The sequence below is a fragment of the Prunus persica genome, chromosome G3 (assembly GCF_000346465.2).
Source record: "Prunus persica cultivar Lovell chromosome G3, Prunus_persica_NCBIv2, whole genome shotgun sequence".
Lineage (NCBI taxonomy): Eukaryota > Viridiplantae > Streptophyta > Magnoliopsida > Rosales > Rosaceae > Prunus > Prunus persica.
Window position 1 is genome coordinate 20089713 of NC_034011.1, and position 15970 is coordinate 20105682.

The 15970-nt window shown below is 39.7% G+C and overlaps 3 protein-coding genes across 7 annotated transcripts in view; 1 reads left to right on the forward strand and 2 right to left on the reverse strand.

Moving 5' to 3' along the window:
- Nucleotides 1-5512, forward strand: part of LOC18781799 (myosin-9) — an 8058-nt gene extending 2546 nt beyond the window's left edge. The window contains exons 2-7 of the mRNA XM_020560661.1: nt 142-257; nt 422-3673; nt 3767-4009; nt 4169-4327; nt 4504-4662; nt 4919-5512. Coding sequence (XP_020416250.1) covers nt 177-257; nt 422-3673; nt 3767-4009; nt 4169-4327; nt 4504-4662; nt 4919-5155 — 4131 coding nt within the window. The 5' untranslated portion in view covers nt 142-176 and the 3' untranslated portion in view covers nt 5156-5512. The remainder of the gene's footprint in view (nt 1-141; nt 258-421; nt 3674-3766; nt 4010-4168; nt 4328-4503; nt 4663-4918) is intronic.
- Nucleotides 5961-9898, reverse strand: LOC18783730. 5 transcript variants are annotated; one of them, XR_002270939.1, is made up of 5 exons: nt 7375-9898; nt 6863-7064; nt 6575-6771; nt 6332-6490; nt 5961-6254 (listed from the first exon to the last, which is right to left on the reverse strand). XR_002270939.1 is itself a non-coding variant. In XM_020560858.1 (5 exons), the coding sequence occupies exons 2-5, from the start codon at nt 9512-9514 to the stop codon at nt 6435-6437; spliced, it is 2595 nt and encodes an 864-aa protein (XP_020416447.1). In that variant the 5' UTR covers nt 9515; nt 9639-9898; the 3' UTR covers nt 5961-6434. The 5 variants fall into 5 exon arrangements, 4 of the variants coding, with proteins under 4 accessions (XP_020416447.1, XP_020416448.1, XP_020416446.1 ...); XM_020560858.1 differs by having other exon boundaries at nt 5961-6490; nt 7375-9515; nt 9639-9898; XM_020560859.1 differs by having other exon boundaries at nt 5961-6490; nt 7375-9523; nt 9639-9898.
- On the reverse strand, nt 13718-15970 carry LOC18783742 (scarecrow-like protein 23). Its single transcript, XM_007215321.2, has one exon. The coding sequence runs from the start codon at nt 15397-15399 to the stop codon at nt 14059-14061; it is 1341 nt and encodes a 446-aa protein (XP_007215383.1). The 5' UTR covers nt 15400-15970; the 3' UTR covers nt 13718-14058.

Sequence of the window (15970 nt, forward strand, 5' to 3'; positions counted from 1 at the left end):
CGTAAAAGACTTTTCCAAGAAAAAGGAAGTCTAGTTATTAAGACGATTCTTTTTTTTTTTTTCCCTTTTTTGAGAAGTCTGCATTATTGCAATAAGTTGATAACATAACAAAGTGGATGATGAAGTTTTTGGTAATCACAGAGACGCAAGTGGAGTAGGTCAAAATTAGGTGCAATATGGAAGAAACACAAGTGAGCTCAGAAATCCCAGTGAAGGCATTTGAGGATGCCGAAACAACAAATGCCGAAGCAATCAAGGTAGCTGCAATATTTTGTTCTGTAATTTAAACCCTTTTCTTTGCTAATTTTTTCAGACATTGATTAATCTGCAATCATTCACGTTAAGTCCTTCATGGGATCATTTGATTTTGTAAAGTTTTTTAAATAGATGTTGAATGTTGATTACGGTGGTCGTAATGCAGGTATCGAATGGGGACTTGCCACCGGTAGAACATGAAGGAAAGAAAGAAGAAGAGGAAGCAACTTTTGATGGAGAGTTCATAAAAGTTGAGAGGGAATCACTAGATGTGAAGGATGGTTCTCATGCTGCTGAACCAGCATTGGTGGAGGACAAGCCATCGGTTATTGAGAGAAGCTCAAGCAATTCAAGCAGAGAATTGCTGGAAGCCCGGGAGAAGGTGAGTGACCTTGAGCTTGAAATTGAAAGGTTGGCTGGTGTGTTGAAACATTCGGAATCAGAGAATTCTGAGCTGAAGAATGAGGTCTTGCTTAGAAAAGAGAAGCTGGAAGAAAGTGGAGAGAAGTATGAAGAGCTTGAACTCAGTCATAAGAAATTGCAAGAGCAAATTGTTGAAGCTGAGGAGAAATACAGTTCACAGCTCAATGTTTTGCAAGAGACGTTGCAAGCTCAGGAAAAAAAGCACAAGGATCTGGTTGGGGTGAAGGAAGCATTTGATGGTCTCAGCCTTGAGCTTGAAAGCTCAAGAAAGAGGTTGCAGGAACTGGAGCAAGAGCTGCAGAGTTCTGCCGGTGAGGCACAAAAGTTTGAGGAGCTGCACAAGCAAAGTGGTTCACATGCTGAAACCGAGACAAAGAGGGCCTTGGAGTTTGAGAAACTGCTTGAAGTGGCAAAATTGAGTGCAAAGGAGATGGAAGATCAGATGGCTTGCATACAAGAAGAACTCAAGGGCTTGTATGAAAAGATTGCTGAGGATGAAAAAGTCAAAGAAGCACTCAACTCTACTGCTGCTGAGCTTTCTGCTGTCCAAGAAGAGCTTGCTCTATCAAAGTCCCAAGGTGTGGATTTGGAGCAGAAACTCTCTGCCAAGGAAGCTCTTATAAATGAACTGACTGAAGAATTGGGCCTGAAAAAGGCCTCAGAATCTCAAGTCAAGGAAGATATTTCCGCTCTTGAAAATCTGTTTGCGTCGACTAAAGAAGATCTTGATGCAAAGGTTTCTGAATTGGAAGAAATCAAGTTGAAGCTGCAGAAGGAATTGAGCGCCAAGGAATTGGTTGAAGCTGCACAAAAAACTCACGAGGAAGAGTCCTTAGTTGTACAGGAGAAATTGGCAATAGTAACCAAAGAAAAAGAAGCTCTGGAAGCAGCTGTGGTAGATCTCACTGGTAATGTACAGCTGACGAAGGATTTGTGCAGTGATCTTGAAGAAAAATTGAAGCTTTCAGAAGAGAATTTTGGCAAAACAGATGCTCTTTTGTCTCAAGCTTTGTCAAACAATGCAGAGCTTGAACAGAAGTTGAAGTCGCTGGAAGAGTTCCATAATGAAGCAGGAGCTTCCTTTGCAACTGCCACTCAAAAGAATCTTGAGCTTGAGGGTATTATTCAATCTTCAAATGCAGCAGCAGAAGAGGCAAAATTGCAACTGAGAGAACTTGAGACGCGCTTTATAGCAGCAGAAGAAAAGAATGCAGAGCTTGAGCAACAGGTAAATGTGGTAGAGCTGAACAGAGGAATTGCTGAAGGTGGTCTGGAAGAACTCTCCGAAAAATTATCTGCACTCAGTACTACACTGGCCGAGGTTGAGGAAGAAAAGAAACAGCTGAATGGTCAGGTGCAAGAGTACCAGGAGAAGATAAGCCAGCTGGAATCTTCCTTAGACCAGTCATCTTTGCAGAATTCAGAGCTTCAGGAGGAATTGAAGATTGCCACAGAGAAATGTGCTGAACATGAGGGCCGGGCCAGTACACACCATCAGCGAAGCTTGGAACTTGAAGATTTATTCCAACTATCTCATACCAAAGCGGAGGATACTGGTAAAAAGGTGAGTGAGCTGGAGTTGTTACTTGAAACAGAGAAGTTCAGAATCCAAGAACTTGAGGAACAAATAAGTGCATTGGAAAAGAAATGTCTGGATGCAGAAGCAGATTCAAAGAATTACTCCAACAAGATATCTGAACTTTCTTCTGAACTCGAGGCATTCCAAGCAAGAACATCTAGCCTTGAAGTTGCACTGCAAGCGGCCAATGAAAAGGAAAGGGAGTTAACAGAAGCCTTGAATGTTGCTACAGAAGAGAAGATAAGGTTAGAGGATGCATCAAACAATTCCAGTGAGAAGCTTTCTGAAGCAGAAAATCTATTGGAAGTCTTGAGGAATGAATTGAATCTAACTCAAGGGAAATTGGAAAACATTGAAAATGATCTTAAGGAGGCTGGAATCAGAGAAGGCGAGGTCATAGTGAAACTCAAGTCTGCCGAGGAGCAACTGGAGCAGCAAGGCAAAGTAATAGAGCAAACAACATCCAGAAACTCAGAACTTGAAGCACTACATGAATCCCTAGTGAGGGATTCAGAGATCAAACTCCAGGAAGCAATAGGAAGCTTCACTAACAGGGATGCCGAGGCAAATTCTCTGCTTGAGAAACTGAAGATTCTTGAAGATCAGGTGAAGGTTTATGAAGAGCAGGTTGCCGAAGCAGCAGAAAAATATGCGTCATTGAAAGAAGAACTGGATAACAGCTTGACTAAATTGGCTTCTTCAGAAAGTACTAATGAAGAACTCAGTAAACAGATCTTGGAAGCAGAAAACAAAGCTTCTCAGTCCCTCTCAGAAAACGAACTGTTAGTTGACACAAATGTTCAGCTGAAAAGCAAGATTGATGAACTACAGGAATTGTTGAACTCTGCTCTGTCTGAAAAAGAAGCCACTACAAAAGAGCTTGTTGCCCATAAGAGCACAGTTGAAGAATTAACAGATCAGCACTCAAGGGCCTGTGACCTTCATTCGTCTGCTGAAGCCCGCGTTGCGGAAGCCGAAACCAAGTTGCAAGAAGCCATTCAGAGATTCAGTCAAAGAGATTTGGAAGCTAAAGACTTGCTTGAGAAGCTAGATGCTCGAGAAGGCCAAATAAAATTGTATGAAGCCCAGGCTCAAGAAACATCTTCAGTTTCTGAAACCAGAAAAGCTGAGCTGGAAGAGACTCTCTTGAAGCTGAAGCATCTGGAGAGTATTGTTGAGGAACTGCAAACCAAGTTAGCTCACTTTGAAGAAGAGAGCAGAAAACTAGCTGAGGCAAACATAAAACTTACAGAGGAAGTGTCCATATATGAGTCCAAACTGAGTGATGTAGAAGCAAAAAATTTTACTGCCCTTGCTGAGAAGGAAGAGACAGTTGAACAACTTCAGGCTTCAAAAAAGACTATAGAAGATTTAACGGAGCAGCTTTCTTTAGAAGGGCAGAAACTACAATCTCAGGTGTGAATCAAACTTTTTGTGATTATTATGCTAATATTATATGATGCTTTCCTGTCCCCATGTATGCTCTATAACTACGTATTTTTGCTACAGATATCTTCAGTTATGGATGAGAACAGCCTGCTTAATGAATTGAATCAAAATATTAAGAAGGAACTCCAGCAAGTGATATCCCAGCTCGAAGAACAACTCAAGGAGCACAAAGCAGGAGAAGATGCCTTAAAATCTGAGGTGGAAAATCTCAAGGCTGAGATTGCTGAGAAATCTTTGTTAGAGAAGTCTCTCAAGGAGCTTGAAGAGCAATTGGTGAAAACTGAAGCTCAACTGAAACAAGAGGTAGAACATTATCAGTTTCAATAAAAAGGAAATCTAGACAATAAGCTCTTATTCCACATTCTTTAATTTTTCTTTTTCTGCACGGCGGGTTGGGGTGGTGGAGGAAAGGGTTGCATTCATCTTTTAAGGATTTTTTCTGACTCAGACAATGAACTGTAGGTTGAAAGCGTTAAGTCAGCTGCTGCTGAAAGAGAGGCAGAGTTGACTTCAAAATTGGAGGATCACGCACATAAAGTCCATGACAGAGATTTATTAAATGAACAAGTTGTAAAACTTCAGAGCGAGATACATATTGCGCAGGCCACTGTTGCCGAAAAGGTAAGGCACCAGTATTATTTAAGATTTCTTTTACTTCAACTGTATGATGGTGAATAAGTTCAAAGTTAAGAACTGTGGACTGGTCATATCAATAGTAGCATTATGCATTTCTAAATTGCAGACTTTTAATATTAACGTTTTGTAAAATGATCCATGTTTTAATTCCTACTCAACAGAAAGAAGCAGATTCTCAAAAGGATCTGGAACGAGAGGCATCATTGAAGCATTCTCTTGAAGAACTTGAAGCTAAGAATAAAGAAATCACTCTTCTAGAGAAGCAAGTCAAAGACCTTGAGCAAAAATTGCAGCTAGCCGATGCCAAATTAACAGAAAGGGTTTGTCTATACCTATTTCCCTACTCACTTTATATATACTACTACGGTACAAAATGCAAACACATAACACACAAATTATGCATGCTGTACGCTTGTTCGAAAGTAGTTGTCAAATTTTTAGGACTTAACTGTCCTAAAATACTTGTGGGAAATGGAGACGTCAAACCATACTAAAAGGATTTCAACTCCCTAGAATCATGAAGCTAATTATTCCAGCAAACAATTGTTTAAAAGATATGTTTAAATCATGTTGCAGGGTGATGCCAATGTAGCCGGATTGGAAGTGAAATCTAGGGACATTGGATCAACCATTTCAACTCCATCAAAAAGGAAGAGTAAGAAAAAGTCAGAGGCAGCACTTGCTCAAACTTCATCATCTTCAGAGATCCATACTCATACTGCTGAGGCTTCCCCTCTGATGAGCATTAAGTTCATTGTGGGAGTGGCTGTGGTGTCTGCCATCATTGGCATCATTCTCGGGAAACGATACTAGATTTGCTACTGTGGTTTTTGGTTTCGCCCCTCAGGTGTTGGTGATATTTTTTTTCTTTAATTGTTTCGGTTGGTATAAATTATGCACAGAAGATTGAAGGCTTGGTTTTTGTGCTTTCAAGCTTAGTTTTTGAGGTTGTTGGTCAGGGAATTTATTTTAATGCCTATACCCTTGCCTGTTTGCAAAGCAAAACATAGTTGAATCATGTATTATTCAAGTTTGTATTTAGTTTTTGGATTGGGTTGCAGATGCTTTCACAAATATTTACAGCTGCTACATGCGTGTCTGAAAACGTGTATGTTTACAGCTTGTTCTCTTTATGAGTTTATTGATAGGCTGTAAGGCCGATATTTGGCACGTCCCCCATCTAAAAATCAGTGTGTGCAAAGCTGTGTTATGAGTTGGTCGAGGAACCTCTACAAAACATATTTCTCCTGATGAAACAAAAAGAAAAAAAATTCCAGGGCCAAAGAGAAAAGAAAGTAAAAACAAGCTCGAGTAAAGGTAAATATTAAAGGTAAATATAAAATGACAAGTAACGTGATGCGAATTGCCTTGAAGATTTGAAAAATAGACAGTTTGGATTTCAATTCGTATCGAAGATTTGAAAAATACAGTTTGGATCATTGAAAAAAATTCATGGGGGAATGCAGTTTTCTATCTAAATGCTTAACTGTGTTTCCAAATAACACAAAACTAATTTTATTGCTTCAAGTAATAATTCATCTCTAAACTAAAATTTCACATATCATCGTGAACCGATGGTTAGTTTCATCTATAAGCACGTTGATGTTGAATTAATTCAGAGAAAATTTGAAGGTATAACAAAATGTTATACGCAGCTTTGGCACTTTCCATTTTATGAATCACGTGCACATTATAAATATGATTACATTTACAAGGGCATATCTGAAAGTACAAAAACTTCAGCATTCTAGGTTGTTAGTTGCAAAACTCTATTTTTCTTCCATGAAAGCTACCTACATGTAATTGTCTGCTGCAGGAACTTGCCGAACCCATCCACATCTGTGGGGGGTAGCCATGATGTGCCTTTTTTCTTCTTAGCAATTAGCAATAGCATCTTGGGGTTCCACCACCTCTGCAGTAATGCCATGAAAAGAACATTATCTTTCGGAATCGAGCAGTATTTCTGGACATACTACTTTGTTACAGTACCTTGCTCGTCTAGGTACTTGAAGAAAGTGAAGGAGGGATTATAGTGGACTCAAAAAATGATTTGTGTCATTGCATTCCGTCGTACCGGCTTACAACATCGTGTTCAACATTCCCCTTGAACCACTTTCAATCTGATAAAGATCTCGTTGTCATCAAACCCTGTGCATCAACCGACATTCTAGTTCAACTCAAGACCAAAAAAAATTAATATTCATAATTCATAATCCATACAAACTTAGTTACCTGAACCCAAATCTTCAGCTTCATCAACTGAAAGTTCTAAAAGCCTTGTGTTACCAGAGGGGGGATCAAGTGACATCCAATCAGGATTTTCATTGTCTTCTAGGGGCATTTCCATCTCTGTCACCCAGTCTTCGACAATGCTATTGCGGTCAAATGATATAGGACCCACATTTTCCTGTTCTTTGTGCTTGTGAACCCTAGAAGAAAGCAATTAGCACAAGAGCTATTTTCTTTTACCAAAGAACATTTGGAAAATACCAATATACAGAACCTATTGTTTCTACTTACTTTTGTTTTAGTTTCAGGTTGTATTGAACAAAAACAAGATCACTAAGCCGTTGACATTCTAAGCTGTTCCTTGTCTTGTGCAACAGTTCAAAAGGAATTTGATTCTCCTGACCTTGAACTATGCTGCAAGTTTGACTGAGAATACGAATTGCCAAGCGCGCAAGGTTTGGGCAACTACTACCATATGTCGACCACCATTCAGCTTAGACAAACAGAACGTTTAAAGAAATTAGCCAAAAGATGCCATAAGATCCAAACTCTATGCAGCACAACTTCAAAAAAGGGGGCTCGTACCAAAATCTAATTTAACACCAGAATGACTGACATAGGCCATAGTCTGGGCACTTTTTTTAGCATTTTATCACATTTATCATTCTATTATTTTATTTTGTTTTATTTTTAAAGAAGAAGTTAAAATATGGTTTGATCACCTTTCGTCTGTATGTTTAGCCAACTAAATAAAGAAATCCTGTCACCCAAAATAACAATGCACTCTAATGAAAGATCCTCACCAGGAAGTAGATTGTCTCTAGCTCGAACTGCCAAATTCCTCCCCAAATCTCCAACAGCATTTTTGTACAAATTTATCTCTTTGATAACTTCATCTTGGATTTTTATATCAGGAACCAATCTCTCTATGCAGTCAAACATCCTTGATATGATCTCATTATGCAAGTCTCCTTTGACACTATAGAAAAACTTGGGATTAAGGTAAAAACCTGCAGCATGAAGAGGAAGAGGCCATAACTTTTTCCACCTGTAATCGATAATATCCCAGTAGACCATGTATTCTTCTCTCTTGACAAGTTCTCTTTTGATTGTTTCTTTTGCTCGATATATTCCTGCAAAAACATATCCCATTGCTGCCCTCTTCTGGCTACCAACAATTCTCAAAACTCGCAAAAGTGGGTTTGTTAAATGTGTGACCAAAATGCACGCAGACCAAAATGAGTGATTGCTTAATACATCTAGCACTGCTGATCCTTCTGGTGTTTTCGAGTAGGGGCAGCACATCCATTCTTTTGAAGTAACCATAGACTGCAAATTAAATTTAAGGTCAGCCATTTGCTTCAATGTCGTAAAGTTTGTAGCAAACCTAGTTACTCCCAGCCTCACAATGTCATTACCAAAAGTATACCTTCTCATCATATTCAAAATGACAACATGTTTGTAGATAAATCTTGTAACAGATCTAGCCTGTTCAATTACAGAATTTATCCACTCAACTTTTCCAAAATCCTCAAGGATCAAATCTATGGAAGTGGCGACACAGGGAGACCAGTACAGGGTAGGGAATGTATCCATCAACCTCTTCCCAGCAACAGCAAATTGCTCTTCAGTATTTGTAATGACTTGCAAAACATGCCCAACTCCAACTTCTTCCACCACTTCCTTAAGAAACTCGAATAAAGCATCTGGGGAAAAAATAAAGTAGGAAGCATCCACAGATTTCAGATAGATTGTTCCTTCAGGGCATTGCACTGCAAAATTTAGCAAAGTTTTACCCTTTTCAGAACTCCATTGGTTGACTAAAAGGGAGCAACCAGTCCTTGCCCAAGTTTCCATGTGCTGATGAATATCACTCTTCACCTCTCCAACTGCATTCTTCAATATCCAACCCCGAAGGTCATCATATGAAGGTGCTATAGTCCCCTTTCCCCCAGAGGCAATAGCATCAATCATTGGCTGGAAATAAACCGAGTTCTTCACCACATCCAGGGGAGCCTGAATTTCATATAAAAACCGCCCTATTGCCATATGAATTTGTTGATTGCCGACCTCTTTCACTTCATAATTATTGTCGACAGTTCCAGCATTGGCAGCCCCCACAGCACTTTCACCTCTCACCCTCTTCCTTGCACTCACATTTGTATTACTTATGCCAACTTCTTCTTCATTTTCCAACCAATATGAGTTGGGAAAACCAGTTGATCTCCCTTGGGTGTCTTCAGAAAAAGCACTACCTACTGCAATAGGAATAGGAGCTGAAACATTACTCAATTTCGTAACGCCATCAACAGAACCAGAACCAGTATCTGCAGAAGAAGTTCCACCCCTCCACCTCACTCTTCTATCCACACTCATTCCAGCATCTTCTTCTTGATTCACCGAAAAATTCAATATGGGCACTCCAGCTGATCTATGCATTGCAGCATTACTCCTATAAGAATTGTCTACTTCAAGGGGTACATTAGTCAGATTACCACTCAACCCAACTCCATTCCCACTCATTCCAACATCTTCTTCTTGATTCACAAGCGAAGTCGAATCGGGTCCTACCATCAATTTGCACTCCCCATTTTCAGCAAATGAATTGTCTAATTCACTAGGACTGTGATGTGAGTTTGTAACAATTTGACTCTTCCTGTGCCTAAACGCTGCAATCCCATGATCTAAACTCTGTAACATAGAAAGACGAACATCTGGTGGGGTTTGGTCACAAGTAGGGCCATTGCCCTTTCGACCAGCAAGGTGGGATTTAAGCCTGTTAATTCCACCACCCTGAAACACTTTGCCACAATATATGCACTTCTTCAGCTCAGCCTTAACTCCATTGGGCTGGTCTTTGATGAAAAGTTGGCAGTGTTTCCATGCTGGGTCTTGTTTGTGTGGAGAGACAGCGACGGGCTCAAAACCCTCTAGAGATATCATCCTAATAAACTTCATGATCAATCAATCAATCGCTACCCAGAATGCTTCATGCAATATATAAACTGAGAAATATGTTACATTTGGCAAAAGAATTCGAAAGAGAAGAGGGAGACGATAAACTTACTTGTCTTGGTAATTTATGTCAGTCTTCGGAGGATTTTGGGAAACACAGAGGAGAGAGAAAGAGGGCTTTGTGATTTGTTTTGTTTAGGTGGGGGAGAGAGATACCCAAGCGTGCGGGCTTTCGATGGATTTTGGTGTTAACATAGAGGTCAACCGGTTGCGAAGTTGTGATTTTCATTTTTTAAGGGCGTTTCAGAGTAATTAGTAAGTAATAAATGCATAATTTATTAAAAATTCGTTTACATTTTATATATAAATGTAGGGCTGACATTTTAGACCGAAAAATTGAAAAATCGTAAATACCGACCAAGATTTTATTGTATTTAAACCGATTTATCACGAAAACCGACAACAACATGCGGTTTATAGAACCGACCGCAATATGCGGTTGTGATTGCGATTCCACACATTCAAATAATGTGGTATATCACATAGCGCAGTATAATTTAATTAATTATTAAAATAAATATTTATAATTATTTAATATTAACTAAAAAAGGGTAGGACTTCATCATTTAGGTGGATCTTTCTCTCTTCTCTCTTCTTCTTTTCTTCTTTTCTTCTTTTCTTCTTCTTTTTCTTTTTATTCTCTCTCTCTCTCTCTCTCTCTCTCTCTCTCTCTCTCTCTCTCTCATATTTTTTCCTCTTTGTGGGACTCACTTAGGCTTTGAATGTATTACTAATGAAGTGTATTCTCCGTCAATCTCTTAAAGTTCCCTCTATTGTTTTTTTTAAAATCTCAGCCTTGAAGAAATATCATTTGAATATTTAGTGAATTAATATAACTTAATTAGTAAATAATTAAACTTTATACAGTAGGAATCTAGGTTTCAATTAGTATTGCAAACTGATCGGTTATGGTGGTAATTTTGTTAGGTTGTTATTAGTGGGTTAGCAGAGATAATCTCTAGCTTGCAATAAACTATTTAGTTGATTAAGGTGGGAAGCACTCCCAAACCCAAACCCTAGCCGTTCTCTCCCTCTATGAGTCCTAAAGGAAAATTCCATATAGGGGGGAGAAGGAAGAAGCCTCATTGCCCCTCATCTTCTTCCTCTCTTCTCGTCTTTTCCTTTTAGGTTAGTGAATAAGTCTACTGGGGCGTTTTGAATAAAAAGCCCATTGTGGTGATTTCTTCTAAGCTATGGTTAGATTGAAGTTCCCAAACACCCATTTTACTTTATGTTCTCAATCAAATTCTACTCTCAAAATCCGCTCCCTAACGCCGCTTATGTTCTTTAAATTTGATTCTATATCGTCTTTGACGGAGGTTGCTGCAAATCACCCAATTGTTCTTTGGCAAAGTTGTTGTTTTCGTTTATTTGTTCGCTTTTATGCACAGGTAGATAGCTGGAAATCATATTTTCCCAGATCTATTACGGATGCGGTAGTGGCTGTGACGGTACTTCTTCAAGTGGTGGTGCTAGAGTTCGTTTAGGCTCATGAGTTGATTTAGGGTTTTAGTTATGTTTTGTTTGTGGGGTTTGTTTGGGCTTATGGTTAATTATGGTGATGTGAGCTAGTAGTTTTAGTGTGGCTTTTCTCCGCGTTAGTTTGCTTTTAGCATGTTAATTTGTTGCCCTCTTAGGATTGTTATTTTAGATGTCTTATTTATATATTTTATTATACCGTTGAAGTTTATCTAATGAAGTTTTTATTTGATAATATATATATATATAGTTGATTAATTGTGCATTAGCAGGATTATGGATTGCATTGGTTTATTTTTAATAATAAAGTTCATTCTCTCCGTATATGAGTTAAAGAATCATTGCCAATGATAAAAAGTTTTACTTATTTCAACAGAATTTTTAAGCATGAGCAAGCTCTTTTTTTGTTAATAGAAAGTTCTCTAATGTTATCATTGGCAGATTCAATAATTTTTTAGCAGAGGTGCAATTTTGAAATGCTAAAAACTCTTTGTGAATTGAACATCTAATCTACATTGACCTTAGGTTCCTTATGCATTCACATCATACATGAAAAATTGTTTTATGTAAAAATATTGACTAATTATGAAAAATGGTTTTTCTGAATAATTATTTTCTCAAAATAATTTTTGGCGGCTTTTATTCCTTACACATCAAATAAGAAAACTTGATTTTATGGGATTTTAGTAGTGAGCCATCATTTTTAGCATAAATCGTATTTTGCACTAAAACCAATTTTTCATATTTTGATTTGGCGAGAATTTAATTTTCTAGTATTTTTATTTGAATCCAAATGGGGCAACTTTCTTATTTACATTGTAAACTATAAATTAAGTAAAATAAAAATAAATGAAAGTAAAAGAATAAAGGTGATCTGCACCACCATCAATAGAGCAAATGAGCAATGTGAAGCACCTACAAAGATTTTTCCGATAAAAGGAAGTGCACCTCCTTGTGCCTTAATAGGTCTGTCACTGAATGTTATGTTGTTCCTTTACTGATTGTAATATACCGACAATTGCAGTATACCGTAATATGTCTGTCGGTTCATAATTCATTTTTTTACCATACCATAATATATCGATCGGTTCATAATTTCATTGAAAAATTGCGATAACCAAACCGCAACCATATGCAGAAAAATTGCATAACTTTTATATATAAAAAAATACTTTTTTTTCAATTCAAATTAAAGTTTTCTAAAATGCAGGCTGGCCCCACTTTCATTGGTTCATACATTGGCTCAATTTCTGTAAGACTATAGTTTTGACTTGGTTGCTATTGGGCCTAGCCCTCTCTAACCTCAGCCTAGCCCAATTTTCTTTGGTTTTGGAAACTCAATAAGCATGAGCCATGTTATGTTTGCACGTAGGCATGTAGAATTTTAAGGCTAATCAATTTGATCCAATAGTTAAGAAATGAAGTCTCATCTAAGGGCCTTAGATTAAGTCATCACTATAGAATCACTCATGTGAAAGACCCACAAACAATCGGTCAAATAACGAGTAAAATATATATATTTATATAAAAATATTTGAATGAAAAGTTGAACATACAAATTTATAGGGTCGAACATAGTGGCATTTTGATCTGAAATATAGTTAAAAAGTTAGAATTGTTGAACTTTTAGTTCACAGATCAAACTAGTTAATGAGTCACTAAAGTGGTAAGATGAACATGTGAAGGAACGCTTTAGTTTTGGCTTTTAATCTCTATCATGTTAAAATTCATTAAAGATAGATCTTGAAATGTTACAGAGAGCAGTAACTTTTTCACTTTTGCATAAAAAAAGGTCTATATCATGTCAGTTTGAACCAATTCATTCCATTCAGCCAACCAGGAACTGATACGCAACAATGAAAGAAGAGAAGGATAGCCACTTCTTTTGTATATCAGAGATTGGTTTGTAGAGATTACAGAAGCACCAGCATATGCACATCTGAATTTCTGACAAAAGTGAGGTAAAGCTTTCGTATTCTAGTCTAGAGTACACTTCCATGTGCCCTCATTTCATTTGTGGGGACTATGCAATCCCAAATTGCCCAATCACCCAACCAGACCAATCCAAGTGAAATTTGTAAGAAACAATATGTTAGATTGTTATCCATTTTAACAAGGGTCATGCTAGGGAGACCAACTTTAGATACCAACTTGTGTACCAACTCTCTAATAGAGGTGGAGCCCACCAATACAATGGGTCCCACACTCTATTAGAGAGTTGGTACACAAGTTGGTATCTAAAGTTGGTCTCCCTAGCATTTTCCTTTTAACAAATACAGTCCTCCCATTGCACCAAACCTAGTTTGAATTGAATTGGAATTTAGTTCAAGTCAGTCTTTATGAATTCCGCTCTTAAATAAGACTTGTAAGATGTAATATATTGTATTGTTATTTATTTTAACGAGTACAGTTCCACCGTGCTACCAAACAACAACCATGACTCCATTTTAATTGAAATAACCAAATTCAATCTCAACTCCCACCCACAAAACGTGACCTTAAAATTATCAGCACACCAAGCAGGACAAGTCTTCTTGGTTTCCCTTTTCTATTCTTCCATGTTCGATTGCAACTTTCCACCCAACCCATGGCATTGCATCACCAAAACTTACATTAACTATTCTGAAATGAATTCAATTAAACAATTGTAACTCATTTAAGAACTCCAATGATTGTCACTTGAATTCACCATCTATAGATTAGACCCCATCAGATATGGATCTTTTTCCTTTTTCTTTTTTCTTTTCACATATAAATTTAAATATAAAAAATAAAAACTAACTACATTGTTTTTATCCTTCAAAGAATTACAGCCAAGTGAAAACAAATACAACCATCGATCCCCCAACATCATGTGATAATTGGTTTGCCAATTATCAAATTCATCACTCCCCAATGTTCATCAATTTCACCCCAATAAACAAAGTGGTGGATCATGTTGGTCTCCTTCGCAACATCCAAGCAACCCAATCGCCCAATCGGGTCAAAGTAATTCAATCCAACGGCTGCCAAGCAGAGGCTGTGAGCAAGGAGAGGTCCTTCCAACCTAACTTCAAGCACCCATTTTCCTCAACCAAGGTGTATCCTTTCCAGGGAAACATCCCAAGCAGCAAGCTTGCCTGGGCCGCCGGGTTCCCGCCAAGCGAAACGGGCCGAAACCCGACCCGCTTCAACTCATCCCCCCACCTCTCCACCTTCACCTCCCCGGTCCTCTTGGGCCCACCCACGGCCAGAATATTCCTAATCTCGCAGCCAAACAGCTGCTGCTCCACCATATGCCTCTCTAGGCTGTCCGCTCCCAATCCATCCCCAAGCGCGTCAAACAGCGCACTGTAGTAATGCAAGGCCTCCACGAACCTCCCCAAGAAGCTTCCGCTATGGCTCAGGTCCTGCTCGGCGATCGTGATCAGCTTCGGTCTCAGCGAGCCCAGCAATCTCAGCGTCGCCAAATCACTGCCGGTGACGTCGTACAGACAATGGTGCATCCAGTGGACCACTGTGGCCTCGTCCGGTCTCACTCCAAGTTGACTCAGCTCGGTGATGCTTCCGATTTTCCCCTCCAGGGGCCGGAACTCGAAGGGGAGGCCGAGCGAGCTCGCGAAATCTGCGAGTCTCCGCCCGGTGGACTCAAGAAGCTCCGACGAGGATCCGAACCCGGTTATCCGCATTGATCGGATCTTCTTCGACCGCGAGGCTAAGATGTGGAACAATCCTGGCCACTGGAGGCCTTGCATTATATCCAAATCGATGACGTGGACGTGATCCTCGCCGTCCAAGGCCTGGAAGATGGCTTGGTTGGACGTGAAGTGAGAGAATTTGACTAGAGGACTGATGGAGTTGTAGGATTGCAGAGCGTTGAAGATCCGCTGGGACTGAGCTAAGGTTAGGGTTTTGGTGGTGAGGGGAGAGTAGGTGCCTAAGCAGGAGCTGATCACGCGCGTCTGAAGCGCGTGCGCAAAATACGCGCCAACTCGCTCCGGCGAAGATCCAAACGGCGAGGAGAGCTCGGCGATCTCCGGGAGGAGGTCGCTGGCTTCGTCGAGGCTGTCCATGGCGACGCACTCGGCGCATTGTAGGAGAAGCCCGAGGAGTCTGAGACCGGCCGACTCGCCCTCGGCGACCGGCTCCGTCTCGCGCTCGTCTGAGGTTTTTTCGCGGGAGAAATTCCGGCCGGAATTGGGGCGCTTGGTGAAGGAGGGGTCTTCGCCGGATGATTCTCCGCCGGCGAGGTCGCGGTCGACGCGTTTGGTCTTCATGGAGGAAGATGAGGAGCTAGGGTTATTGTTAGGGTTCGCGGCGCCGATTGGGGATTGAGGAACTAAGCTCTGAAGCATGACTGGCAGAAGCTGATGAGTGTGTGTAATTGTGGAGAGGGCGATAGAGAATATAAAAGTGAGGAAGCTTTTGAGCGAAAAGAGACAAAGAAAAGCGAGAAAGACAAGCAAAGGCTTGCACAGTGAAGTTTGCAGAGAAGAGGTGGTGTCAGAGAGAGAGAAAGAGAGAGAGGAGAAAGGGTGGTGTTTGGAGAGAGAGAAACTGGGAGAAAAAAAGACAGAAAGTTTGACAACTTTAGAGGGTAGGGAAGAAAATCAAAATAGGATAAGTCCGTTTGGGTTGGGGGATCCGTGTGAGCGTGGGAGTGACACGTGTGGGGGAGATCGCCCTCATTAGGTACTCCGTTTGGGCGTGTCGTTAAGCCCGTTTGTTGTGTTGGGGGATTAGGGAAAATGATAGAATAAAGGGATTGATTGATGGATTGGTTGAATAGATTATTGGTTAATCAGTTTCTTAATCGTATAATTAGCATCATCTTTGGATTCTCGGGACGATGTTTTAGGAAGATTATAAGGGTTGATGGTTTGTTGCTTGTGTTGACATTGATTTGTGTTATTTGTTAATTTTATC